Source organism: Rattus norvegicus, chromosome 8, assembly GCF_021556685.1.
Source record: "Rattus norvegicus strain SHRSP/BbbUtx chromosome 8, alternate assembly SHRSP_T2T, whole genome shotgun sequence".
Taxonomy (NCBI): domain Eukaryota; kingdom Metazoa; phylum Chordata; class Mammalia; order Rodentia; family Muridae; genus Rattus; species Rattus norvegicus.
In genome coordinates this window covers 65,018,180-65,044,640 of record NC_141541.1, presented here as the reverse complement: position 1 = coordinate 65,044,640, position 26,461 = coordinate 65,018,180, and the positions used below count along the sequence as shown (strand labels likewise).

General features: G+C 50.9%; 1 protein-coding gene across 1 annotated transcript in view; it reads right to left on the bottom strand.

Moving 5' to 3' along the window:
* Positions 1-15,439: 15,439 nt before the first annotated feature.
* The window catches only part of Cspg4 (chondroitin sulfate proteoglycan 4), a 35,064-nt gene continuing 24,042 nt past the window's right edge, over positions 15,440-26,461 (bottom strand). The window contains 7 exon segments of the mRNA NM_031022.2: positions 15,440-18,300; positions 18,594-18,777; positions 22,498-22,664; positions 22,768-22,902; positions 23,003-23,201; positions 24,710-24,886; positions 25,178-25,660. Of these exon segments, the coding sequence (NP_112284.2) occupies positions 16,466-18,300; positions 18,594-18,777; positions 22,498-22,664; positions 22,768-22,902; positions 23,003-23,201; positions 24,710-24,886; positions 25,178-25,660 (3,180 nt within the window). The 3' untranslated portion in view covers positions 15,440-16,465.

Here is a 26,461-nt window from a genome sequence, read left to right as displayed (position 1 = left end):
CCCTGCCTCTGTTTTCTGTCTATGCACTGGAGGAATTTTTGATCATTCTGAGCTTGGCAGAGTGCCCCCCAGTAGGAGACTGAGGGAGCATGGCGGTTGGGGGGGCGTGCTGTGGTGACAGGGCTTGTTGGCCTTAGTCACATGCCAGGCAGATGTTCCAGACTCAGCTGGGCCCAGCTGCCTCTAGTTTCCTCTCTCACTTTGCTCTGAGAGGGTTGGAAAACAAGGCCTCCCTTTCTGTCCTGAGCAGCTACCAGAACCTGGGATGGGGGTTGGGGCCCAGAGGTTCCTAATCCTGGCCCAGCCCTGGAAAAGGAGTCTGCTTTGTGCTTATGTAGAGATGGGGGAATGGAGGCCGACCTGAGAGCCTGTATCCTGCCCTCTCTAGGATTAAGGAGAACTGTGCATCTCTGCCGTGGCTGTGGCACTGTGGCCTCAGACACAGTCCTTTGGTTGTAGATGTACTGCCACAAACAGACACAAATGCACACAGCCATACTCTTGCCAAAAGGCTACAGGTGACCACTCACACACATGAGCTCTTGTGCTAACATAAGCACACCTTGGTCACACGGCCGTACTCTGGCTTGTATTCACAGCTATGACCACTCAGGCGTTGCCATCTATCTGCAGGTTAAGTCTCAGCCACTTTGCTACGCAGCGACAACGCGGTCCTCAGCACACAATAGCAACCCTGCATAGCCAGAGTCACAACAAAGGTGTTCTATAAGTACATGCCGCTTGAGTTGTGCCTGTGTCACTTCAAGACCCCTTGAGCAATTCATTAGACACTCAAGAGAACTTTGAGGGACAAACAGCCCAGACAGAGGCCCAGTGTCCCCGAGCAGATGCAGAGCAAGTTACAAGAGCACATATGGGGGTTGGGGATTTAGCTCAGTGGTAGAGCGCAAGCTTCAAGGCCCCGGGTTCAGTCCCCAGCTCCGGAAAAAAAAAAAAAAGAGCACATATGGGGCATGTGCTCAGAGCGTCTGGATGTCTAGTCAAGATGAACCCACGGCCCCAAGTTCAACTTACTCTACAGACAGTGACCCTGAGTCCTAGTGAAGGTGGTACCTGACCACCTCACCCAGGAGGGTCAGAGGATGCTCTGGGGCCAAAGCACAGCTCTGGAAAGGCTGGCCTGGTCCTGTTTACCCTGAGCCAGTCCTCAGGACCAGGCTGTTCTGAAGAAGGCCCCTGGCTGAACCTACCAACCACAATTCCAAGCTCCAGAGCATCTCCCGACTGCAGCTGAGTTTCAAATTCTAAGGGAGAAGGAGCCAGGATGCGGTGGACAGGGCCCACCCCTGGGCGGGAGGAACACTCCTGTACCCAGTTCTCCAAGAGCAAGTGTGGACTGGGCCCTGCCTTGCCTGCCCTGCTGACTCAGACCTCTAGGAGCCAAACCTACACAGCTCTCCCACCCACCCCAACCTGCTTCTCTACTACCACCCTCAGGCTTCTCTCTCTACCACAGGGGCAGGAAGAGACTATTAGCCCTAGCAAGAGGACTATAGAAAAATGTCAGAATTTACCACCCGTAGTGGAGGCCGATTGCAAAACCCAGCCCCAGGGAATCTACATAATAACATAAATGGTTTTCTCTTGGTTTTTGTTTTATTGGTTAAACATCAGATCATTTCATTCTGTTTAAAAAGCAGTGTCTGACACATAGCTGTGGCCTCTTTGTTTTACGGGCCAGTCCTGGTCAGCCACTCAATTTCATTCCGGAGGCAGACTCGGCCAGAGGGAAGAGGGATTTGCCCAGGCAGGCTTCTTGAACCCAGTCCCCGTTTAAAGCAGCACTGATGAATTCACTGGTGTCTAAAGATCGGAGGGAGCAGATCTCTGCTTCTGAGTGTGATGGAACAGGAAGCTGCTGAAAGGTGAGGGGATTGAGGGTTGAGTGAGGCTGAGAAGTCCCACTTTACATTCTGCACCCCCAGTGGGGTAAAAAAGGAAAGACAGACGTCTTCCTGCCTTGGGTTCTTTACAAGTAGGAGTGAGGAAGCTAACTCATCCTCATGTGTTTGTCTTGAGACAGGATCTTTTCTTGTTTGTTTTGAGAAAAGGTTTTCTGTGTAGCCCTGGCTGTCCTGGAACTCACTCTGGCTGCCTCGAACTCAGAGGTCCACCTGCCTCTGCCTCCCGAGTCCTAGAATTAAAGGGGTGCATCGCCATTACCAAGCTGAGACAGAATCTCAAACTGGCCTTGAGCTCACAGCAGTCCTTTCTCTGCCTTTTGAGTGCTGGGTTTACAGATGTGAACAAACACATCTGGCTTAGCCTGCCTTGGACTTCTCTGTACTCTCCCGCATGGTAGAAAATAATCTCAAACACTGTGGGGAAGCCTCCTTTTCCAGGGGTTGTTGACACATTTGAAGACCTTTTGCATCTTGCTGTCAGAGAAGCTGAATCTCACATATTCAAGTTTGTTCCATGTTAAAGGGTTAGGTTTACTATTTGACAGTGTTTATGCCTGTAGAGATTAATTTTTAAAAATCCACTAACTTTGATTTGGGTTTTTTCTTCATATTTTTTCTTCTCTCGTTGCTTCTATCCTCTCCTTGGCCCTGAAGGCCAATGCTATTGGCTGTTTCCTATATAACTGACTCTTGTGTTTGAAGCTGGTTCTGATGGCAGGGGATGCTTCCTGCCCTATACCTGCCCCGTGATACCCAACCTTGGGTTCTCTTGCCCCTGTATCAGGAGGTAGCAAAGGTCCCTCTGTAGCCTGTGTCCCCTTGTCACCATTCCACAGAACAGAAGGTTCCGGAGTCTGCTGACAGTCCTTGCAACTTCCTGAGAAGTCCCAACCCTTGAATCTCAACCTCTCTGAAGCCCCGTGGCTTGCCCAGTGCAGTCTGTGGTGGACACTGGGAGGTCATTATTCCACAACTAGATGATCAATATTACAGAGGAAAAGGGAAGTGCTAGACCAGAGTGAGACAGTACCTAGCCTGGGCTACTGGGGTCACCTGTTCGAAGAATTAAGTGGCTAGTGTCCAGGACGGTAGTTGGAGGCTAGCTGGTGTGCAATGGGACCCAAGCCACCTTGCTGCCTTTTGTCAGAAGTGCTCTGAGTGGGAGCAATATGATGTGCCATCATGCAGTCTTGCTGACCCGTAGGCAGCCACAGGCTCTGGCTCCTTTTCCTCCACCACAAGAGGCTGTGGAGCTGATGAGCCCAGTATAAGTCTTACCTAGTACGTGCTGCACTGATGCTCTTAGTTGCACCAGGGTTCCCATTTTCCTTTATATACCATGGAACTCCAGGTGGCTGCTGGGAAGGTTCTAAACATATCCAATGGGCAGATCTGTCACAGGAAACCCTCTTTGGGGAATAGCTGATATTATTGGTCTTGGGTGCAGCCAAAGCAGCCCTGGAGAAAGGCAGTGCCAAGAACTCTGGCATCCTGCTCCCTAGGTGAAAAGATAATTTGGGCAAGCCCTGTAAAGTGTAGATAGCATGGGTGAACCAGGGCCCAAGTCTCCTACCAGCCCCAGGCCTTGGGTCCTCACCCATGTTGCCACATTGTCTCTATAGTGAGCAGTTTCTGGACATTACGGTATCCACAGTCTGGATGGGATGGTCTTCAGGGCCACTGGCCATCACATAGATCAGAACACACAGTACAGCGTATCCCAGGGTCGAAGAGACTCAGACTCATATCCAGGTCTCTCGTGGATGGATTCATGAGATGATCATCAGCAAAGTCACCATTCAGTTTCAGCTCCACCTCTCCCCCACATTACTCCAACAGCGGTTATGACTATAAGGACCACAGGGTTAGAAGTGTGGACACTATTACTTTCCCGGGTGTAATATGTTCTCAGATAGCCAGCTAAGGCAAGCCTGAGTGTCTATCAGTAGCTAGCTTTTAGTCGTACTGTGTGCTATACTTACCGAACACCTTAGGCTAAATCCTGCTGAGTTGCCTAGGTTTGCTAACAAGCTCTGCAGACAGTAGCTTAGGGGCACTGAGTCACTTGTACGAGACGTGTAACCTGTGCAATCCAGACGGTGTGTGAGGCTCCGCCTTCATGGCAGCAGGCAGAAGAGCAGAGTTTGACCCACAGACAGTGCTAGACAAATATTTGTTGAATGATCATTTTCTATAGGGCCTCAGGTCGCAGTTTGAAAAGCAGGTTTCTGGACAGAAGAGGCCAAGGGAAGCAAACTGGAGGCAGGAACAGGACTCCATTAAGAACTGTCAGAGCCAGGTGAACCAGGGGGGCAAAGGCATGGGGAGATGGGTGGGGGTGAGGGTGGGGGTGGGGCAGGTATATACCAGAGGTTAAGGCAGAAGGATACTGAGAGTTTGAAGCAATCAAGGCTATATAGTGTCTTCCAGGGCCACCAGCTCAGGTTCTGTGGCAAGAGCCTGTCTCTAAAGCAAAACAAAAAAAAAATGAACAAAAATAATTGCGAAAACCTTTTCTCCCTTTATTAAAGGGACAAAGAGAGCTGTCAGGGGAAAAAGGAGACATGGGTCTTGTTAGTGCTGGGGCTAAGCCAGAGAGATGGCAATGAGTCTGGGGGTCATCCATGGGGAAGAACGAGTCAAAGAAGATGGGTTCCAGATACCCAGAGTGTGTGCGCATCCATTCATTGTGTGGTTTGTGTACCTGCCAGAGTGTAGCACTCAGTGACTTTTGTCTGTCATAGCCATCAAGCTCCTTGTCTCCCAGCCTAGAAAGCCCAAAACCTTACCTTAGAGCTCAGGGCTAGACTTGGAACAGTGCTTAGTGATAGGCTATTTCTCTGCCGGTGAAACGAGCCAATACAAGCCAGATTATATTATAGTAAATGCAGGCTTATTGGGAAGCTGCTCTTGGGAGAGTTCACTGGCCAGAAGGACCAAGGCCAGGGAAGTCACCATGGGGGGGGGGTGCAGGGCAGGAGGGGGGAGAGAGAGCGGGGCGGGGGAGGGCAGAAAGCAGAGAGAAGGGGAAGAAGCAAGAGCAGGAGAGAGTGAGGAGAGCAAAATGTCTGGATTATATAGGGAAGAGCCTCTTGGGGAAGGGCAGCCCAGTCCCTGGGCTGGATAGTTCAGGATTGGGGGCAGTGTATGCCAGGTAGGGACTGAGGGATGTTGGAAGAATCTGGAGGCCAGGTCTGCTTTGATGTGTAAAATATAAACCTCAGTCACTTGTCCCAGGGTAGGAAATCAAACAGCTCTGTTCTTGCTGTCATACTTCACACCACATCCGAGAGCAAAGCCTGAAAAGAAATTCCAAGCTGGCACTCTCACTACCACACTACAGGCTTGCACTCTGCAAACTCCAGTAGGAGTAATCTTTGCAGTCATATTCCAGATCAAACCAACTGTTTCCATGCTCCAGATAGATTACAGCTCCCCTGTCAGGGTCCCATCTTACTCCAGGAATTTCAGGGTGCCACTTAAGGTTTAATAATAAAGACACCGGGACATCTAAACAGTTTAAAGCTGCCAGCCTTTTGCTGGGGCAGTTGCAGTTAGCTTCCTATTTAACCTGACTTCTCTGCCATTTTGCCTTTCCACGTGGCACCCTCTGCCTACGGCCCTGACTTGTTCTCCCTTCTGCCTTGCTCCCTGTGTCTGTTCAGTCTCCTACCTAGACAATCTGCTTGTCTTTCTGCCCCAGCTCAAACCACCAGCACTTTATTATGAAAAAAGCCACACTCCTTCCTCAACCACTTGGCTTTGGGGGTTACAAGGCTTTCCCTAAGGCTTGCCTTTCTCTTTTGCGCAGGTGAGGAAATGACAAACACTTACATATCGCACTGGCTTGTTTAACAATTGCAAACACAGGGACACACTTTTTCATAGGTGGTAAATGCAATACTTGTGGTTCATCCCAACACCCTCTGCTCTCATCGTGGGCTCCCTCATCCCTTAGCTTCTGCAACTCTAGACTCACCAGTTCAGCAGGCCTCTTATGGCTCCCTCTTTCATATCCATATGGCTTTCCCTGACCGGAAAGGTCTTCCCTCAGAGAGAGAGAGAGAGAGAGAGAGAGAGAGAGAGAGAGAGAGAGAGAGAGGACACATTGATATTTCAGTTTTTATTGTTGATTTATTTAGAGGTAGGGGTCTCATGTAGCCAAGCTAGTCTCAAACTCACTATCCAGCCAAGGTTGGCCTTGAATTCCTCAGCGCTGGGATTACAGATGCACACCATCATGGTTGAATGCTACCTCCTCCAAGAAGTCTTTTTGACCATCCACTTTAAAGAGACTTCCTAGTGCCTCTATCCCCTTATCCTGCCCTTAAATTTTCATCTCATTTATTACCAGTGGTAATGATAGTATTTAGCTTTCTATATTATGGGCTATTTCAAACATGTACAAAAATAGAGAAACTGGTCTAGCAGGTTCCATGAGGCCATCCCTTGGCTTCATAATGATAAACAGTGGGCCAGTCTGACTTTCCTCATATCCAGCTTTCCAGCCAACTCCAGACACTTCATAATCTTATCTGCAAACCTTTCTATGAAAAAGTTTTTATTTGTTAATTCTTCATCTATTTTTTATTTATCTTTTTCCTATTCCCTGTTTTATTTTTTCATTTTATATATTTATTGTTTTTGAGACAAGGCCTCTCTGTGTAGCCTTGGCTGTGCTGGAACTCACTTTGTAGACCAGGCTGGCCTGGAACTCACTCTGTAGACTAGGCTGGCCTTGAACTCACTCTGTAGACCAGGCTGGCCTGGAACTCACTCTGTAGACCAGGCTGGCCTGGAACTCACTCTGTAGACCAGGCTGGCCTGGAACTCACTCTGTAGACCAGGCTGGCCTTGAACTCCAAGATCCACCGGCCTTTGTCCCTCCAGTGCTGGGATTAAGGGCATGAGCCATGACATCTGGTTTTAATTTTATTTTTGAGTCTAGGTCTCTCTCTGCAGGCCAAGCTGGTCTGGAATTCACTGTGTAGCCCAGGATGTAACTATAGTGTTACTTATGATTATTTTTGTTTACCTCAGGCTGGCTTTGGGCTCCCATTCTACTACTTCGACTTTCCAAGTAGAATAGCATTAAAGGGATGAATCACGAGGCCCATTTTTGTTATATTATCTGTTTATCTTTATTTTATTTTTTTTTTAAAACATTTTTTTTTGTTCTGTTTTTCGGAGCTGGGGACCGAACCCAGGGCCTTGCGCTTCCTAGGCAAGCACTCTACCGCTGAGCTAAATCCCCAGCCCCTCTTTATTTTATTTTATTGCTACAAGGTCCCATATAGCCCAGATGAGCATCACGCTTCTCTGTAGCCAAGGATGACCTTGCATTCCTTGCCGCTACCTCCTAACCTGCTAGGATTACAGGCGAAAAGCTATTTACTGAGGTATGAAGCAGCATCCATGGCAACTGGGTTTGTCTAGCTTAGTCACTGCAATGCCTCATGTCTAACACAGTGCCTTGCTCAGAACAAGTGACTCCGGACATCTGCAGGGATGTCAGCTCTTCTCAAGACAGTGCATGTGTAGACTGTGGTCTCCATGTTCCTCTGCGCATGCATGTGCACGGGTCACGTGACAGTTCTGTGAGTATGTGCTCGCCGGCTTGTGTGTGCTGCCATCATCACAGCTGGTGGCTGAGAGCATGCCTCGTTCCTGACATCATCTCCCACACCCCCAAGTCCCAGTGACTCACACAGAGTGTACTTCCCTCTTTCTCAGTCAGGCTCGAGGAGGGAAGGAGGTGTCCCCTGGCCTTTTCCAGCCCACCAGAGGCCCAGAGAGCTCCCTCCGGTCTTGTCCTATCATTCGTTGGTTATCTGCTATCCCCAACCAGCAGAACTGCAGCATCCTCTTCTCCAGCCTTGAAGCCCCGCCTAGCTGGGCCAGCAACAGCTAAGTGGGATTTAGAGTCCATTTGCGGGAAGAATGACCATGTCCCATCCGTTGACTCTTGGTATGTTTGCTGTAGAGCTGAGCAACCACATTTCAGTCACTCAGTCCAGGCGGGAACAGATCTGTCCCCGAGACTCAGCCGCACCCCAATGCTACACCCATTCTGCATCTTAAAGGATTGTTCCTGAAAGGTTGATGACAGCAAAGATCCAGTCCATCACAGATGGTTCTATACCCTGTCAGACCAGGGACACACAGATTTTCAGTGTTCCTGATGGGACTTTGCCTTAGGCCCAGAGACACGGAGTAACTTTCCTTCAGTCACACAGCAACTCATTGGCAGAGCTGGGCAGAGCTAAACCTTACCAGCTGCCAAGGATGTGCCTCTCAGCATGGGCTTCCCAGCACATGAGCCAGAGGTGTCAGACATAGGGGTCAGGGTAGACACTCCTGAGATCCAGGGAAATCTGTGAGGTGGTGGGAGCTGGTCTGTCATAGATCCAGGTAGAGACAGGAAATGGGACTGACATGAAAGCAAGTGTGAGACTCAAGTCAGAAAGCTGGGACTGAGTTCTGCTGGACCTGAGTTCCCCTAGATTGGGAATAACCTCGGCCCAGTTATCCTGTCTTGAATTAGACTAGGTGAGTGGCCTTTGTACAACTACGTCAGGTAACAGTCACTGTCGCTGCTCCCCCTCTTTCCATTTATGCATTCAGTCCCCTGACACTGAGGTGGACTTTGAAAAAGAAGTCATGGGGGCTACAGAGGTGGCTAGGTGGTTAAGAGCACTGGCTGCTTTCTAGAGTACCTGGGTTCAAGTCCCAGTAGCCACATGGCAGCTCACAACCATCCATAACTCCAGCTCCAGGGGAATCTGACTCCCTCGCACCAATGCGCATAAAATAAAAAATTAATAATTTAGAAAAAATTATGACTTTTGTTCATGTGTGTGTGTGGTCAGAGGACAGTTTGCAGGAGTCAGCTCTCTCCTTCCACCATGTGGGTCTCAGGGATCTAACTGAGTGGATGTTGAGGGGTGCGTGAGGGTAGGTGGTTCTGTGTGTGTGTGTGTGTGTGTGTGTGTGTGTGTGTGTGTGTGTGTGTGTGAGAGAGAGAGAGAGAGAGAGAGAGAGAGAGAGAGAGAGAGAGAGAGAGAGAGAGAGAGAGACACCTCAGGTTTTCTGGCTTGGCAGTAGGCATCTTTACCAGGGGGGCCATCTTGTTTTCTGGGCAGTCTTGAACAGAAGAGCAGAACCCCTCTGAGGGTGTAGAAACGTCCTGTCTGGGCCTTGCCATGCTCACAGGCAGAGCCAAGAGTGATCCGTCAGCGCAGCCTGTGTCTCGCCTTCTAAGAGTGGCCCACTTTCTCTGACAGGTTTCAATAGGGTTCTGGGGTTCTCCTACTGTGCTTGGGCTCTCTTGAAGGTCTCTGGGTGTGTCCCTTGTCCACCACACTTGCCCCAGGAGCCTCTCTATCAGGAAACCAACTGCTAAGAAATGGAATGCTGGGGCTGGAGAGATGGCTCAGCGGTTAAGGGCACTGACTGCTCTTCCAGAGACCCTGAGTTCAATTGCCAGCAACCACGTGGTGGCTCACAGCCATCTGTAATGAGATCCGATGCCCTCTTCTGGTGTGAAGAAATACGATGCTGGCAGTGTTTAAAGCCTCGAAGAGGCCCAGCACTGCCAGTGAGTCACTGTACAGCTATGGGCAAGACACTCTTTTCTGGGAAGGAAGAATGCAAGGCCCTCTGGGAGGGAGAGGTAAGGTGCCTTGGGTCTGTTCTTCACCCTTTACTTGGCTTCAGTGAGCCCTTCAGAATGGACAGCCTTGCTGAACAGGGACTGATCCAATCTAGAGGTTCTGCACCACTACGGTCGGGGCAGGAGAAGTCTTGGAGGTGGTACTGGTTTATGTTTGCCTCCTGCATTGCTTATGGCTTTTGTCTGGATAAGGTGAGCTCCCATGAAAGATTCGTAAACATGTTTTGCTCATAGAGTTCATAAATAGTGGGTAGGAGGGAGCTGTGGTGAGTAGAGGGGTGAGGGTGGGGTGGGGGTGGGGCTGGGAGTGAGAAGCAGACACTCAGAGAGAAATTCAGACTGTGGTGCTCTACCTGCCTGGGTTCTTGCAGAGCTCCTGGCAACAAGGTAGCAGTTGGAGCCAAACTATACCCCTGGGGGGTGGGGGTGGGGAGAGTCAAAGGAACCAAAGTCATTCTCAAAGTGGTAGCACCAGCACCTTGGAGCCAAAAGTTTTTTGGCTTGAGGGTATCTCTGTGGAAAAGGAAGTGTTTTTATTCTAGCAATACCTGTTTACTACAAGCCAGTACTACCTATCACTGGGCATACCAGTGACTGGGGCAGACTGGACTCTAATGGGATGTACAGAACTAATACTACAAGGTAACAAGTGTTGGGCCTTTGCCTAGGCTAGACACTCAGCAATTCAGAGAGGGAAATGGGGAGGGCCAAGTCTCTTTCTGAACCAGGACGACACACAGGGTGGGAGTCACTTTGCCAGATGTTCCTTCCGGGGCCTGGAAGGACAGTTGCATTGTTTGGTATTGTTTGGTTTTAAGATGATAGCTCACTGGGTAGCCCAGGCTGGCCTGGAATTTGAGGTCCACCTTCCTTGGATAACCAAGTAGTGAAATTACAGTGTGTGCCGTTATGGCTGGCCACCCACCGGGTATGGATGGAGAAGTCTGCGTGGCCTATCCCCTCCTCTCTGATAATTTTTTTCCTCTACCCTTACTGGCAACTGCTATTCTTCCAGGCAGAGGCTTTCCAGATGAGCAGGGACTGGTGACTTTGTCCAGAGATCTCGGTCTTTTTTCATTGGTAGATGAGACTAGCCCAGATGCAGAAAGCAGTGTGTTTGGGGCTGTTGCACTAGCCAGGGGATGGTTTTGGGGGTGGGGGGAGGACTGGAATGGACTGTTCCCTGGAGAACCTCCACCGGACCAGACCTGGTTGCCAGAGATCTCTTACATAATTTCCTTCTCTTGATCTTGCCGGAGAGTCCAGTGGTTAGAACCCTACCCTGAGGTAGGGCATGTAGGGGGAATTTACAAACCTGCAAGGAAGGACAGATGGCATTGTGAAGTAAAAGTCAAAACATTTGGACAGGGTTGGATGGTCTGACTCCTTCCTGCCCAGCTACTGACTGTGCTACTGTGACCTGCCTTGCTCCAGTCCCTCAGTATAATGCGCTAGTTCCAGGTTGAGGAGTGGTCTTCAATGCACCATAAACTTTATTGTGCTGCGTGTACTCCAGTTGCCTGTAGCCTTATTAAAATCTCACTCAGCCATCTGGGAAGGGCCCTGGGAGTCTTCATTTCCTTTTTGCAACTTTATAACTGCTTAGGTGAAGGCTATGCCACTGAGCCAATCTGGTCATTCATTTCTTTAAGATAGGGTCTCATAGAGCCAGGTCTTGATGCCCTGATCCTTCTGCCTCTACCCCACAAATGCTAAGATGATAAGTATGTGGCTGCCATACCTGCCCTTTATTTCTAACAAGCTCACAAGTAATGCTGTTAGCCCACAGGGGACTTTGGGCAGCAGAGAGGATAACCCAATTCATCTGCACCATCGGAATCCAGGGAGTCCTCTGCAAACCGCCCAACAGAGCGTCAGAATGTTAGCTGTGGAATAGCTTCAGCCTCTCGCTAACAATGCTCAGGTCTGGGAACAGGAGATCTCCATCCCCAGCCTCGTTCCTGTTTATGTAGAAAAGTCCTTTCTTGGTTACTGCTCGATTTAGCCAAAGGGTTGTTTCACATCTGAAATGGAAAGGAACACAATTCAACCCACTCATTATCTTGATGGCCACAGGAGGCCCTCTGAGGAGGTGACGCCCTTTATGAGGACAGCAGCCTTCAGTTAAAGACTATGATTCATTACACTGAGGATGGAAACATGCTCAATTCCTGTGGCTGCCTGCCGTCTCTTCAATGGCAATGCCCAGTTGTCTGTCAGAAGAGAAGGGAACAGACAAGAGTCAGCTAGCTCTCCCATTCTGGACTTCTAATTGGCCAGCTCCATTGGCTTGAGGCAACACACATCATAGCTCCTTAGTTACTTTTTGGAAGGTATGGGCCTCTTTAGGAAAGGTTAAGTGGATTTCTATTCGTGTCTACCTCAGCAATTTTGGCTACCTCAGCAATTTTGGCTTATTGTGCCAAGACCTGAGTAATCTTAGGGGTAACTGCAAAGTGCATAGGAGAGCACTTACTGGGAGGGGACCCAGGGCAAGAGGGACATCAGGCCAACCTTACCTACTTGCCAGGACTCCTCCCATGTTGTACACGAGAAAGGGACCCAACCAAAGAATCTGGAGCTCTGTCCTCAGGCCATCACTCCTTTAAGATGTGTATCTTGTGAAAAGCTTTTTCATTGGTCAGGGGAGGTTGGGTTGCAGTTGGAAGAAGCACTTCTCTGGCTTCCTATTGGAAGATGAGTGTTCTAACTCAGTGAACTGCACAATTGCCATAACAACCACACTTGAAGGGTCGGCTTTTAAAGGGCTCCCTTCTTTAGACTCTGAGAGGTAATAAGTAAATTTTCCAAGCTGAGTCTAGAGATCTGGGGATCTGAGTCTCTGCGGAAAGCCCCCCTCACATCCATGGGTTCTCTTTCCTCCTCTTCCTCCTCCTCCTCTTCCTCCTGCTCCTCTTCCTCTTCCTCCTCTTCTTCCTCCTCCTCTCTTCCTCCTCCTGCTCCTCCCGCTCCTCTTCCTCTTCCTCCTTTTCTTTTTTCTTTCTTTCTCTTTTTCTTTCTTTCTCTCTTTCTTTCTTTCTTTCTTTCTTTCTTTCTTTCTTTCTTTCTTTCTTTCTTTTTTTTTGAGATGAGATTTCTCTGTGTAGCCCTGGCCATCTTGGCACTCTCTCTGTAGACCAGGCTGGCCTTGAACTCAGAGTTCCATCTGCCTTTGCCTCTCAAGTGCTGGGCTTAAAGGCATGCACCATCAGCAAATGACTTTCTCTTATCAATGATGTTGGTACAAATCCTTTAATGGGTAGGATGTCCTGACTCCTTAGCTCCTAGGCCTTTGGGAGGGCCAAGGAGAAAGGCCCATGCTTCCAAAGCTTGTATATATTTTTCATGGGTTATATATTATTTAGCCAAGTACTGATCTCTGTATTGTGTGTCCAGATGTTATGAGAAAATACCATGTTCACATATGTAACCAGGTCATGTGTTTGTGTATGTGTGTATAAAAAAGAGGGTTAAGGGCTGGAGAGATGGCTCAGCAGTTAAGAGCATGGAATGCTCTTCCAGAGGTCCTGAGTTCAATTCCCAGCAACCACATGGTGGCTCACAACCATCTGTAATGGGATCTGATGCCCTCTTCTGGTGTGTCTGAAGACAGCTACAGTGTACACACATATATATATAAAATAAAAAAATTTTTTTCTAGGGGTTGGGGATTTAGCTCAGCGGTAGAGCACTTGCCTAGCAAGCGCAAGGCCCTGGGTTCGGTCCCCAGATCCGAAAAAAAGAAAAAAGAGAAAAAAATTTTTTTTCTAAAAAAAAGGGGGTTAAGTTTTCAATATCTTAAACATTGTTCACAGATCAGTTCCTATCTCTCTCCAGAGCCCAGGAGGAACAAGCTCCTTAGGAAAGGAGAAGATGTAATCCTCTTTTTTTGTTTTGTTTTAAAGATTTAATTTTTAAGTATATGGATCTTTTGCCTATATGTATGTTTGTATGCCTGGTACCCATGGAAGCCAGAGGAGGGTGTTAGATCCCCAGAACTGGAGTTACAGTTAGTTGTGAGTCACCATGTGAGTGTTGGGAATCAGACTTGGCTCTCTTAACCACTGAGACATCTCTCCAGCCCTGCATCCTACCACTAAAACTATATCCCCAGCCTGCATGAGCTATTTAGTAGAGGGGGATGGAATTCCACTCTTTAGTTTTAGGGGTATATTTAAAAGGGTCACACACACACACACACACACACACACACACACACACGCAACACTGTGTTCGGTCCTCAGCTTGGCTGTGTCATGAAAGGCTTAGATCCTAGCATGGCTGTGGGTACAATGTCTGGGTACCAGCTTAGTACCTAGCCAGGCTCAGAGCAGCAGAGCTGTGTCAGCCTGTGCCAGTGCCTGGGGGCAGGGCAGGGCAGGCTGTGTGAATAGAGGGTGTTGTCAGTCCTCTAGGGGAAACAGGAGATGAGGGCAGATCCTGCCTGGCAGGTTTGTCACCCATATCTCTGCTTACACTTTCAGGGAAGCTCCTTACTCGGGGTGGAGGCTGGCTCACGTAGCAAGGCCCTGAGGATCCAGCCTTAACTTCCTGGGAGTGGCAAGGCAGGGCTATGAGTGTTTTATAGGGATGCTCTTGGTCTTCCTAGCCTGGGGACCAGAGACTTCATGTTTATAAAAAGGAAACTAGTGTTAGCAGCCTGAGATGCAGAGTTATTTCTGGAGGCCATCTTCAGGGGAGGGGCAGTGATTTTCATAGCAGTGTTTCTCTCTGTGGCACCACTGAAGCCTTGCTGGGTCTTGACTAACATTACTCTGCTGTGTGACTCTAGTTGAGTCTCATATCTTCCCTGATTCTGTCTCCCTGTCCCCCCTGTCCCTCTGGAGACCTTTTTGTCAGCAATCCACTTGGATTCCAGATTTCCTGCCTGAAGCCTCTTCGAGGGGGCCAGATGTTAAAATGAACATCACACCATGAAGGAGGGTTGTCTGGGGACATCGTGGTGAGTGGGAGCGAGGCTCAAATGATACAGATGCTGGGATACATGTGGAGCTCATCCTAGTCCCCAGGTACAGATCAGCTGCCAAAGGCCACTTTCTGCCCTTCACCTCTAACTTGCCTGTTTAGGCCCCAAAGTCCCAAGTTTTCCCCAGAGTGCAGACATCTATGGCTTCCCTCCCTTGCTCTCAGACAGTATCTCTGGTAGCCCAGATTGGCCTTGAATTTTCTAGGGCCAAGAATGACTTTGAACTCATTTTCATGCTCCTGCCTCCCAAGTACTGGGATCATAGGCAAGAGACACCAATCCAGCTTTCTGTTTTTTTCTTTTCTTTCTTTTTTCTTTTTTTCTTTTTTTCGGAGCTGAGGACCGAACCCAGGGTCTTGCACTTGCTAGGCAAGCGGTCTACCACTGAGCTAAATCCCCAACCCCTCTGTTTCTTTTCTAACGACTTCAGCCCATTTACCAGAGCAGATGATCCCCCTGTCCCCTGTTTGCTTCCATTGCCCCTGATCTTGCACCATCCTCTCAGAGAAAGGGCCAGAGTTGTCCATCCACCTAGCCACTCATTTAATGGCTTTTTTTTTTTGGAGACTTGGGGCCTCAGGACCCATTGCTAGCTGAATGATATGCTGGACAGGGCATGGTATCTACATTGCTTCCTCTCCTTGAGAGAAGTACTCAGTCCTCCTGGTGAAGGGTAGAGATTGTAAAAGGTTCCACATAAAAGTCTGCATACTCAATTCTTCCCTTCATGCGCTGTGTCCCGAGCTTGGACATCCACCCCCCCCCCCATTTCCCTCACTTTTGCTTTTGTAGCCACAATGAAAGGAGGTTGGGGAGGGATAGGGCTTTGGAGGCCAAAACCCAGGCTAAGGAGCTATGGCTGGGAGCATTTATTTTTATTTTGTTTCCCCCCTTGAAGTTCCCTGTAGTGTAAGGGCTTTGGTCCCATCTCAACAAACACATCTGCCAGCACAGGTGAGAGGAGAGGATGTTGGGAACGCTCCAGGAGGTGGAAATTCAAGAGCTTGTCCATCCCCACCCCATGAAGCTAGGCCACACGGCCTGCCCCAGGGAGCAAAGCTGCCACGGAATCAGAGCCCAGTGCACAGTCAAACACAAGACAGTGCACAGCTGTCCGGAGCCCCTGAAGCACCATTCACTAAGGCTCCATGGAGTCAAGTGCCCCAGTTTACCCGCTCCCTAGTCTTGAGGAGCGCATGGTCACCAGACTGGCCTCCAACCCTCCCAGTCCAAGTGCTGAAGGTTGCCCGTCAATGTTTCCATGCTCTGCCACAGGGCTCTGTGGGTGAAATGGCTTCAGACCTTTGTCCATCCCATATACTCCAGGGCTTCCATTAGGTCTGGCTAGCCCAGCACCATGTTAAATAGCTTTCTTGCCTTAAATTAACCAACCCCAGAGCAACCCCACCCATCTTGCACCTTGAATATATTAATCTATTGCCTAACATTCCTCCCCATTCAGCTTCGGGAAAACACCAGGGAGGGAGAGTTTGTTCTTCAGAGACAACAAATGACCAGAGCTGGGGTGGAAAACCCAGGGTGCTCTCTTCTCCCGACCTTGGCAGTCTGAGTCAGGTTTGACGTATCTCAGGTCACAGTCCCAGGACCCGGAGTTGTGATCCATCGAGGATGTTATCCTGTTTTCTGCAGTGAGCTGACTTAAGCTGCCTCTCACCTTGGCCCCTGTGGCTCTCTAGGTCTAAGTGAGCTGAGGAAGGCTCCAGCTCTCGACTCCACTCGCTCCAGGACCTCTAGACTGTCTCCCAGCTCCCTCCACCCCTGGCATCTCAAGGTCCTTTTGGCTCTGAAGATCCTCGGGCCACACCAGGGTACAGAAGCAGTGGGCCTGGAGGGTAGGCAGCATCTGGGCACAGGGCAGTCTCACACCCAGTACTGGCCATTCCTGAGGGCAGGATTGGGTGTCCGGCAAAACTGTAATAGTTCTGGGTCAGGCTGGCCTCCGGGTGGGGGCCCCTGGCCAGGTACAGTTGTGAGTGGAATGGCTTGGCCTGGCTCCACCTTTCGAAAGGTCTCTGTGTCACCAGCTAGGCCATTGCGGGGTTTGGCGGTCAACACCTGGACATCATGCTTACCTGTCTTGTTGCGTTTGCGGAGGTAGAAAAGCAGAGGCAAGATGAGAGCCAGGAGCAGGAGGACCAGGCACACGGGGATGATGACGCTGAACATGTTGGCCTCTAAGAAGCCCAAGAAACCACTTTTGGCTACAGTGGGCATGGGGCTAGATGCTGCTTGGCCTGGCTGGCCAGTGGGGGTGCTTTTTCCTGTTTTCTCTGTTTCTGTACGAGCAGCCTCAGGGACACTGAGTAGGGTCACCTTATAGAACTTGGCTGCATGGTAAGGCTCAGTGGCAAAGTCCAGCAAGGCCACAGCAGGTGGGACACCCGTTGCCTGCAGCTCCAGGGTAAGTCTATCACCTGTTGGGCCAGTGGACCTGCCCTCTGGCCTGCCCACCTCTAGCCCCAGCCTTCCCTCTTCCAGGTCTTGCTGTGTGAAATCTTCCACAAGTTGGTTGGTCCTAGATTCTGCTCGGCCTTGGGACACACGAACCACACGGCCGTACCGGGGTCCTTCCAGGAGCCGGAAGCGGGGCATACTGCCTGTGCGGTTGGCCAGTTCACTGGCATCGAGCACAGTGGGGTCAAGGCGCAAGGTGGTACCCTGAGGCCATGGCCCACCGGCCCACACATGCAACAGGGCCTGCACTGTGACATTTACAGTAGCTGATGCATTCACACCCCTAGCAAGAGCCAGGACTTTGAAATGATCCTGAGAGGAAGAAAAGTTGGTGAAGGCAAAGACCACGTCCCCCTGGTCTACCTGCAGCTGGCTGAAGGCTGAAGCGGGCTGCCCCCCCACTAGTACCTGCCCATACAGGGGCCCCTGAGTGAGGCGGTAAGCTACATCTGGCTCCTCACGATCTGAAATCACCTGGAGCTGCTGCCTGCTCAGTGAGGAACGTCCTAGGGCTTGAGGCACCTCCAGGGGCGCTCGCAGCTGCACCTCAATGGTGGATGGCAAGACATCCACAGCCAGCGACATGGGTATTGGGGGGCTGGCTCCATCAGACATGCTCAACTGGAAGACGCCAGCCACACTGCTCCCATTTGCCACAAAGGCCAGTCGCCCTGCATCCACATCAGCCTGTGTAAAGTGAGTCACAGGCCCAGTGTTGTCCCCAGCCAGGCTCAGGAAGCCATTGTGGGGTGCCCTCTGTACTTCGTACTCAATTTCCCCTGGAGCTGAGTCTGGGTCTACGACACTCAGCTGGGCTCGAGAGACAGGGGCTCGTGAGCCCCTGGTGATGCGGAGAGGAATGGAGGCCTGTGGCTGAGGGGGTCGCTCATTCACGTCCCTCACAGTGATGACAAAAGCCTCAGAGGTTTGGGGTCCTGCCACGGAAGCTCCCGTTGGTCCCTGGAGGTGGGCACGGAAGCGGAAGCCATCCTGCTGGGTGCCCCCACCACCGTGGGCATACACCAGCTGTCCTGCAGTCAGCTCAGATTGCAGGAAGTGGGGTCTCCTGGCATGGAGTGGCTCCTCGGACACCAGGAGCTGACCCCGGGTGGGGAACTGTGTGATCTGGAAGAGTACATCATGCCGACCGCGCTGAGATGCTGGCACACTGGCTAGGAGGTTGGCGGCATCAAGGGCAGCCACAGTGATCTTGGCCCGCTGGCCCTCAGGGACCCAAAGACCTGGGGGATGAGACATAGGCTATGAAGGTCCAGTCCACTGGAAGAAGAACCATGAATCCGCAGAAAGGAGACCCTGGGGCAAGTCTGCACCTCCCCTTTCGACCAGTAGTAGCTCCAGGATGGGGCTCATGGCCTTGGGAGAATGAGGACTCCTGATGTCAGTGTTTCCCAGGCGCCATCCCTGTCCCTTCCCGGGACTAAGACAGAAGCTGCTAGTCAGGCTCTATCCCTCTGTTTAGGCATTCTCTCCTTCCCTGTATCCTCAATTGCCATCATCCTATCATGCAACTCACCTTTGTTCCTCCAGAGACGGCTAGGCCGCTGGGGACAGGCAGCGTCGAAAGACACAGTCACAGCCAGGGTGGCAGCCAGATCCCTCGCAGGTGATGAAGACAGCAGGAGACCAATGGTATCGTGGGCTTCCCAGAAGGGCTCAGAGGATATCTCATGCTCATACAGAATATTCCCAGCATTCACCTGGGGGGAGACGTCGTGGTTGGGTGTGGCAGGTGGGCTCAGTGTGTAGTACCTGGAAGCTCCCTTTCACTCTTTAATCTCCTCAGTGCCCAGACTTACTCTGAATTCTTCTCTCTACCTCATTGGTTCAAGGAGTCACCACTAGAGAATTACATGGCAAGGAAAGGCTGGGCTCTGAAGGCGGAAGCCTGAGTTTCAGCTCCAGCTTTAGTTGGGAAAACTGGTCATTGATTAATGTTTCCATTTAAAGTGGGTCCTTTCTCCCTCGCAATGTCTCCCATCCCCCTTGCTTCCCACAGACACCACTTCTAGTCTCCCTTCTGTTACATCAGCTTTCCCCCAAATAGATTATCTTTTTTTTTTTTTTTTGCTATGCAACCAAGTTAATTTTTCCTTTCATCTTAAAGGAAATCACTCTTGAATTTACGTTTCTTTTTTTTTTTTTTTTTTTTTTTTTTTTGTTTCAGGCATCCTAGTCTGCCCCAGAACTTGCCAAAATGCCAGTTTTATGTGGTGGTGATGACAGGAACCAGGGCTTCATGCATGCTAGGCAGGCAGGCTTCCATTTGAGCTATAGCCCCAGACCTCAGTTCATCTTTTTTGCTGGCACTGTCACCTCTTCTCTTTTCATTGCAGCAGAATTCCCCAAGAATAGTGTCCACAGTTGCCCCACATCCTCAGCCCCCTCCACTCAGGATTTTGTTCCCATGATGTCATTAATGGCACTAGTGGGCCCTGTGCAATAGAGCCAGACACTGGCTTAGGTCTCACTGACTGCTGAGCATTGCTTGACAGGATGAAACTTCCAGGAGGTGATATTCTGTTTTGGGTCTCCTCAGATCTCCTTCTGTGGTATGGTCTCTGTCCTACCTACTCCATGCAGTCTCTGGGCCTCAAATTACCCTTACCAGGATCTCCAGCCCAGTTTACTCTCACTGGAAGCCCAGTCTCAAATCTCCATCTGTGTCTTTTGCTCCACAGATGTCTAATGGACGTTTTAAGTTCCCTAGGCCCAGATGTACTCTAGTGACCTCACCTGAGACTCCATCGCCATGACAGCAGCTCTGCTGAGTGTCTCAGGGGAAACCCCAGAGATTTCTCAGGCTCCTTTCTCCCTCACCACCCAGGTCCTATCTGGGTTACTGCAAACGTTTTCTCTCTCATGTTCTGCTCAAGGCCTCTGCCCACTGCCTCTACAGTCCTAACACAGGGTAAGCCTTTGAAAACATAGGGTTAGTTTCCTGTTTTTGTTTTGAACAAGAGTCTCACTATGTTGCCCAGGCTGGCCTTGACCTCCCAAGCTCAAGTGATTCTCCTGCCTCAGCCTCCCAAGTAGCTGGTGTGGGCCACTGTGCCAGGTTAGCATTTAAGCTTGGCTCTTGTTCAGTGCTGCAACAGCTCACTATCTGATCACAAAAACGCCATTGTTGGGGTTGGGGATTTGGCTCAGTGGTAGAGCGCTTGCCTAGCAAGCGCAAGGCCCTGGGTTCAGTCCCCAGCTCTGAAAAAAAGAAAATACAAAACAAAACAAAACAAAAAAACCCACCATTGTTATCCAGGAGACCTCACACTGACTCCCTGTCACATCAACTTTACGACCTATTCTTTAGGGCTATACGTATGCTCAACACCAAGTAATATTATTTGTCTCTGTAAAGAAATCTGTTTCCTGCACCTTCTGATCAAGACACATCCTCATGCCTTATCTTTGTTTTCCCCTTTTAGGAAGGAAACACAGGAAGATTTTTCCTTTCAGCAAAACAGGACTTGCGCAATAGTAAAACAGAAACAGAGTGGGATCGTTGTAAGCAAGCTATCTTGGAGTCCCAGAGTATTTCAGTAGGGTTGTGCTGTCTACACTGGGAGCCGATCCTCATTAGGAGAGGGGCATCTCTTCAGTGGTTTGCTACAAGAAGGAGCACAGGCCTTTAAAGGATTGGTTTAACATGTTTCTGTGAACTTTCCTAAGACTTCAACGCTGACAACTAATGTTAAGATATTAAATGTAATGTGTACTCAAATAAAACACATCTGTGGGCCAGATGTGTCCTGAAGGATTGAAGACTGTCAGTTGTAACCTCTAACCCAGGCTGATGGTGGGCACGGTGGGAAAAGGAGCCTCCCAGCAGTGGTGGTGGTGGTCAGTGTGACACCTGGCTGGCTATTGGTGCTCCTGTATGAGAAGGCCTCAGTGAGAAAAAAGGCAAAACTCAGGCCAGGTGTGCAAGGGTCTCCCAAGCTCTGGGGACAGTGTCCTTGGGTGAAGGGGACTCAGACAAGCAGTTAGAAGGCTTAATCATGGCCTTGCTTCTTACTGGCCATGTATACAAATAAAAATCACCTGACCTCCTACGCGCTTCTTTGTCTGCAAATTGAGGTCACCTGAGCCCTGCCCTGTCCAGCCCAGTGTCTTGAAGGGCAGTGGTACTGTCAAGCCACTGCCTACTGCTGCCTGGTCTCTGCCCGTGGAGGAGGGTGTCTGTGCCACGTAGCCTCTTTCCAGCCTTCTTGGGTGGCACTGCCACTCTGGCCCCCTGGTGGCCATTCGCTCCTGTCCTTTGTGTTACTGGAGCGTGGGGGACTGCTGAGTGGGGGAGGAGCACTCATGGCCTTGTCCCAGTCTCTCCTCCTTCCTGGTCTCTGATAACAAAGCTCCCAGTGACTCAGGACAAACAGCTGCCCTAGCCACTGGCAGATTTCATTGTGGGGAGGGGGCAGAAAGAGGCTGTGGTAGATGCTAGGGCCTGGGAGAGGAGAGAATACAAGCCTAGCAAAAGATGTGTGGGCTCTGAGGAATCATACGTGAACCTAGTTAAGACAGCTTCTTCCTCTGAGCTGCCTGCTAGGTGGGAGTTGCTACCCCCTGCCAGCTTCTCTACCTCACTACTTCTCATGGGGAAGCACACACCCTGATGGGGTAGAAAGGAACTTGTGGGGCCCAGAAGGCCTCTGAGGGAAAGGAGTGCTGGAAAGAGACCTAGAGATAGGTCCTGCCCTTTTTAAGCGCCAGGGTAAGCCCCTTTGGAAAGTTCTTGGAGCGGCACCACAGTACTGCAGATCCAGTGGCAGGGCCAGCTGTGTCCTTTTGGATCCTGCTCATGTAGAAATAATGGGGGCCATACTGTAATTTTATGGCCTCTAGGTAGGAGCACCAAGTGTGTTGTTTGCTCACAAGAGCCTGTCCTCCACCATGGACACCCAGAGGAGCTGCTCACAGTGCTTAGACCCTGTGGGGACCAATCTGCACGTGTTGTAAGGTAAGTGATAACTGCCTAGTTAGCATCAACAGCCCTAGCATCTCAGCAGCTCAGTCAGCCTCGACTGGGAATTATAATTTTCACTGGTGGTCCTGGGGTGCCCTAGGAGCTCTGCTCCAAAGAGCAGATACCAGCGTCCCTCACCTTGACCCATTCTGCCTGCGACTCATCTGCTCCCAGCTTGCTACATTCTCTGGCACCTTTCCTGAGCCTCAAGCTCAACTTTATCCTGCACTGTCCCGCTGAAGTGAGTTCAACCCATCACCAGCCGCTTGGGTGCCTCTGGTCCACCTTCCTGGGCCCTTTCAGCCTCTAGGATCCAGCTACAGCTTCCTTCTGGAGGCCTAACCCTGAGCTGGGGCAGAATCCAGAGATGCTAGCTGCCTGTGATGTGTATGCTCCAGCTGGCAGCCACCTGAGGTAAGGTGGTGTCTGTGGGATGGCTGAGGAGTGAGGCCCTTACCTCAGCCTGGGTGAAGTTCACCAAAGCCTCCTCTGCACTTCCTTGCTGGGCATGGAGGAGTCGGCCGAGCTGGGGGCCTCTTACCACCTGGTAGAGCAGGTGACGAGGGTCGGAGCCTGTACTGGAGCTGGCACTCAAGCTCTGGCTGCTGAGTGGCTGCACAGACTCTGTAAAGCATGAAGGAGCCTGTTAGCTTCTGACAGGAATCAAGGCAAGGATCCCGTGCTACCATCCTCAGTTCCGCCTCAGCCACTCAGCGTGCAGACCTACCCGGACAGACAGTCAGCTTCCGGCTGCCCTCCAAGGAGAGGAGTACCTGCTTCTGGGCTACCACTCGGAAGAAATGTCCAGGAGAAGTGTGTACGCCATCAGAGAGGTCGAAGTGGAAGCCTCCTTCCAGGGCTCCTGAGCACAAGGGGTGAAGCTGGATCCTGCTGGCCCGAGGTAGCTACCCCCCTCAAGGTACCTCAACCCCAGGGGACTGAAGAACCCACTCAGCACCCACCTCTGTGTGAGAACAGCACAAGCCCGCTGTCCAGCTGGGCCTGTGTGAAGCGGTGGGCCTCGGCGTCTGGTGCTACCCTCAAGGCTATCCGTCCATTGCTGGGCTGCTCGATGGTGTAGACCAAGTCTTCCGGCCCTGAATCACTGTCTATTCCCCTGAGGGCCTCAGGAGGGATGGGCACAATAGCCCCCTCCCAGATCTGGGGATATAGACCTGTGAAAGTTCTGTCCATATTGTGCCCATCCCATCCCCTTCCTCCTGACCCGGGGACTGCCACCAGGTCTCCATCCTGTTCTGCTCAGCTGTCATGGACACTTGTGCCATTCTGGGCTCCACCGCAGAAAGGGCCTTCAATCCTTTTCTATCACACAGGTTCCTTCTCCACCTGGCCTAATCTTAATTGTACCTCAAAGCCAGACCACAGCCCCCTGCTTAGAAATGCTCCTGTTTGACCCTTCCTGAGTTCTTGCTTCACAGAGATCCCCATTCCTGACCAGAGGTGCTGCTGTGTCTTACTGGTGGGCAAGGATCTCCCTTCCATCCGGCCATGGCATACACAACCTGGCAGGGGAGGGCACAGGACAGAGGTAGTGGTGTAGGCCAGCACAGGACACTTAGAAATAGGTTCTCCTGCCAACTGAAGGTCAGGAGGCAGATGGAGAGTGGAAAGGAGAGGTGAATTTCTGTATCAGCTAGGAACCTGCCCATGCAGAGTGCAGGGGAGGCCCCATAGGCTACCCACCCACAGGGCAAGGTTCTCTTCTGGAGCCCTGTTCCTTGTGGCACAGGGCCAGTCACTGGGGCTGTTCTGGGTAGGAGGCCCTCATATCAGAAAACATCCTTCTAATACTCATGAGCTTCTCCCTCCTAGAGTAAGTTCAAACAGCAGTGTTGCGCTCCAAGGGGCTAACATGGGTGGATACTGCCACCTAGTGGCCAACTCACCACACATAATTTCCAACCTGTAATTTTAGGCAATCCTTAGTTACCTAGACCAAGGCTCACTCCCTAAGTGTCCTCAGCCATCAGCCGTCTCCCACAGGTAAGACTATACCACATCTCCATAGATAACCACAAAAGACTCCGTGCTAGAAGCAGCTCCCACGTTACCCTTCTACAACTTTCCAAAGCTACATGTTGGTGATCTAGACACCAGAAGCTGTCATCTAAAACTTAGTCCAACCTCTATTGTCCTGTGTGGGCCTCTCAACCAACATCCTTCCTGTTCTGCTGGTACTTTTGTGATCACGAACTCTGTCCCTGTCTGGTCCTTAGCTTCCATTTATGCAGAACAGGGTGCCACTGCTCTGCAGACTATAGGGACAGAAACTTGGGAAGACTTGTTGAGATCTTTATTTGCTGTGACACTCGAGCTCCCAACCTGCAGCTCACAATACAGGGCTTATAATAAATTTCTTTAGCTTTTTGGGCCTAAATCATGAGGGAAAACCTTTCTGCTAGAGGTGGGCCCACGGACTAGCAGGGGCAAGGAGGGTCTTTCTTAAACAAGACTGCCCGCTGTATTTATATGTGCCCAGTAACAAAACCTCACAACAGTATTACAACTATCCTTCCGATAGCCAGGTATGTGGTAGTGAACCCATTTCACAGAGGATGAAACTGAGCCTGAGAGCAGCAGAGGAGTAAGTAAGGGACTCTAGTCCCTTTCCAAGACCAGAGATGAGGTAGGCCCAGGGGTGAACTCACCTGCAAGCCTGTGTTTGTGGTGATGACAGGGGGTTGGTCATTAACAGGGAGGATGGTGATAGTGAAGGCCATGGGCTGGCTCTGGCGATCCATCTCTGAGGCATTAGCTAGCAGGATGAAGCCGTCCGTCTGCGTCTCACTCCCATCATGCACGTATCGGATCAGCTGCTCTTCCACCTATTAGGAGACCCAAGATTGGTTGTCAGGCTTCGGCTAGTCTAAGACTCAACAGGGATCTTGGGACCAGCACCCTTAATGTCCTGTTGTCTGTTGTTAGGTACAGAAGACAGATCCCTTAAGAACCCGTTTCTATAGGTAAGGTGTGTGTGTGTGTGTGTGTGTGTGTGTGTGTGTGTGCGCGTGCGTGCGTGTGTGTAAAACGACAAGGTTTCCATTTCCCAGAGGAAGACTGAAATAAAGCAGTTGCCAGGAACCAGGGCTGCACTGACGCCCTAGGGTCTCTGGTACCTCTCTCCAGGAGAAAGTGCTGAGGGTCCCATCTTGAGGACGGTCCTCCTTCTGCAGGGCCCCGTGCTGCGGTGGCTCTAGCACCTGTAGGACAAGGCCTGGCAGTGTGGGGAAGTAAGGCCCAGTGATTTGGATCAGCGGAGGGGCCAGCGTACGAGTGCCACCCTCAGGAACGCTGAAGTTTTGAACATCCAGGGGGATGACGGTGGGCAACACTTCCAGCTCCACAGAGATGCCTTCGAGAGGATCGCCCAGACCCGAGGCCACATCCAGGGAGAAGGAATCACTCCAGGCTCCAGGGCGAGAGTGCAAGTAGAGAACCCGGCCTGAATTTATTGCCTCTTGGGAGAAGCGCTGCACAGGGTCCAGGCTGGGTGGCCCATCTGCTGAAGCACCGTGGGACACCATCACCAAGTAGCCAGCGTTCGGGGGGCTTCTCAACGAGAACATGATGTCGGCAGGCAGCACTGCCTCCTGGACTACCTGGTCAACAGAGACGATGGGATATATGGGGTCACAGGCTGTAGTAGACCTCAGGCGGCAGAACAGGCTCCCTTGCCTGCCGTCCGTTGCTAATGCTCTGCTCAGGCTCTGTAGAGCTGACACTATGTACCACAAGAGGGCGCTCTCGCCATACCTAGCAGCACAGGCTCCCAGACTCCAGGTCTTAAGCAGTTTGCGGATTTGGTTCAACCCAAAGGAGGCTGTGTACGCCCTCAGTGCCCGATTTAGCCACAAAAAACGTCTAAGCACCACTCTTAAATTACACTTCTGATTCTATGCCTTTGCAGAACACATTCTTTTAGCTCGGAATGCCATCTGCTGGCTTGTGCTGTCTATGCCCCATACTTTTCTCTTTTCTCTGCCCCCCCCCCCCTCATTTGTTCCTTGTCGGGCCTGGAACTCACTTAATAGACCAGGCTGACCTTGAACTCAAAGAGCTCTGCCTGCCTCTGCCTCCTGAGTGCTGGGATTAAAGGTGTGCACCCCCATAGCTTGGCTAATATGCTACCTCCTCTGGGGCGGACACTTCCTGAGACATTTAGTCATGGTCTTTCTCAAAGTCCAAACACTCAGAACCAGAAGGGCCTCAGAACTGGAAAGGATCTGGTCAGGGTTTCACAGCAAGGCAGTGAGCCTGCTGGCCAGTGTTGTGCTGGGAGCTCCCTGTGTTAATAAATATTTCATAGACCCTCACAGTCCTGGTGTGAGGTGTAGGGAGAGAGATGAGGACCTGTGGATCTGAGGGGCAGTACTCCTCAAAGCTCACTGCTCATGGTAACC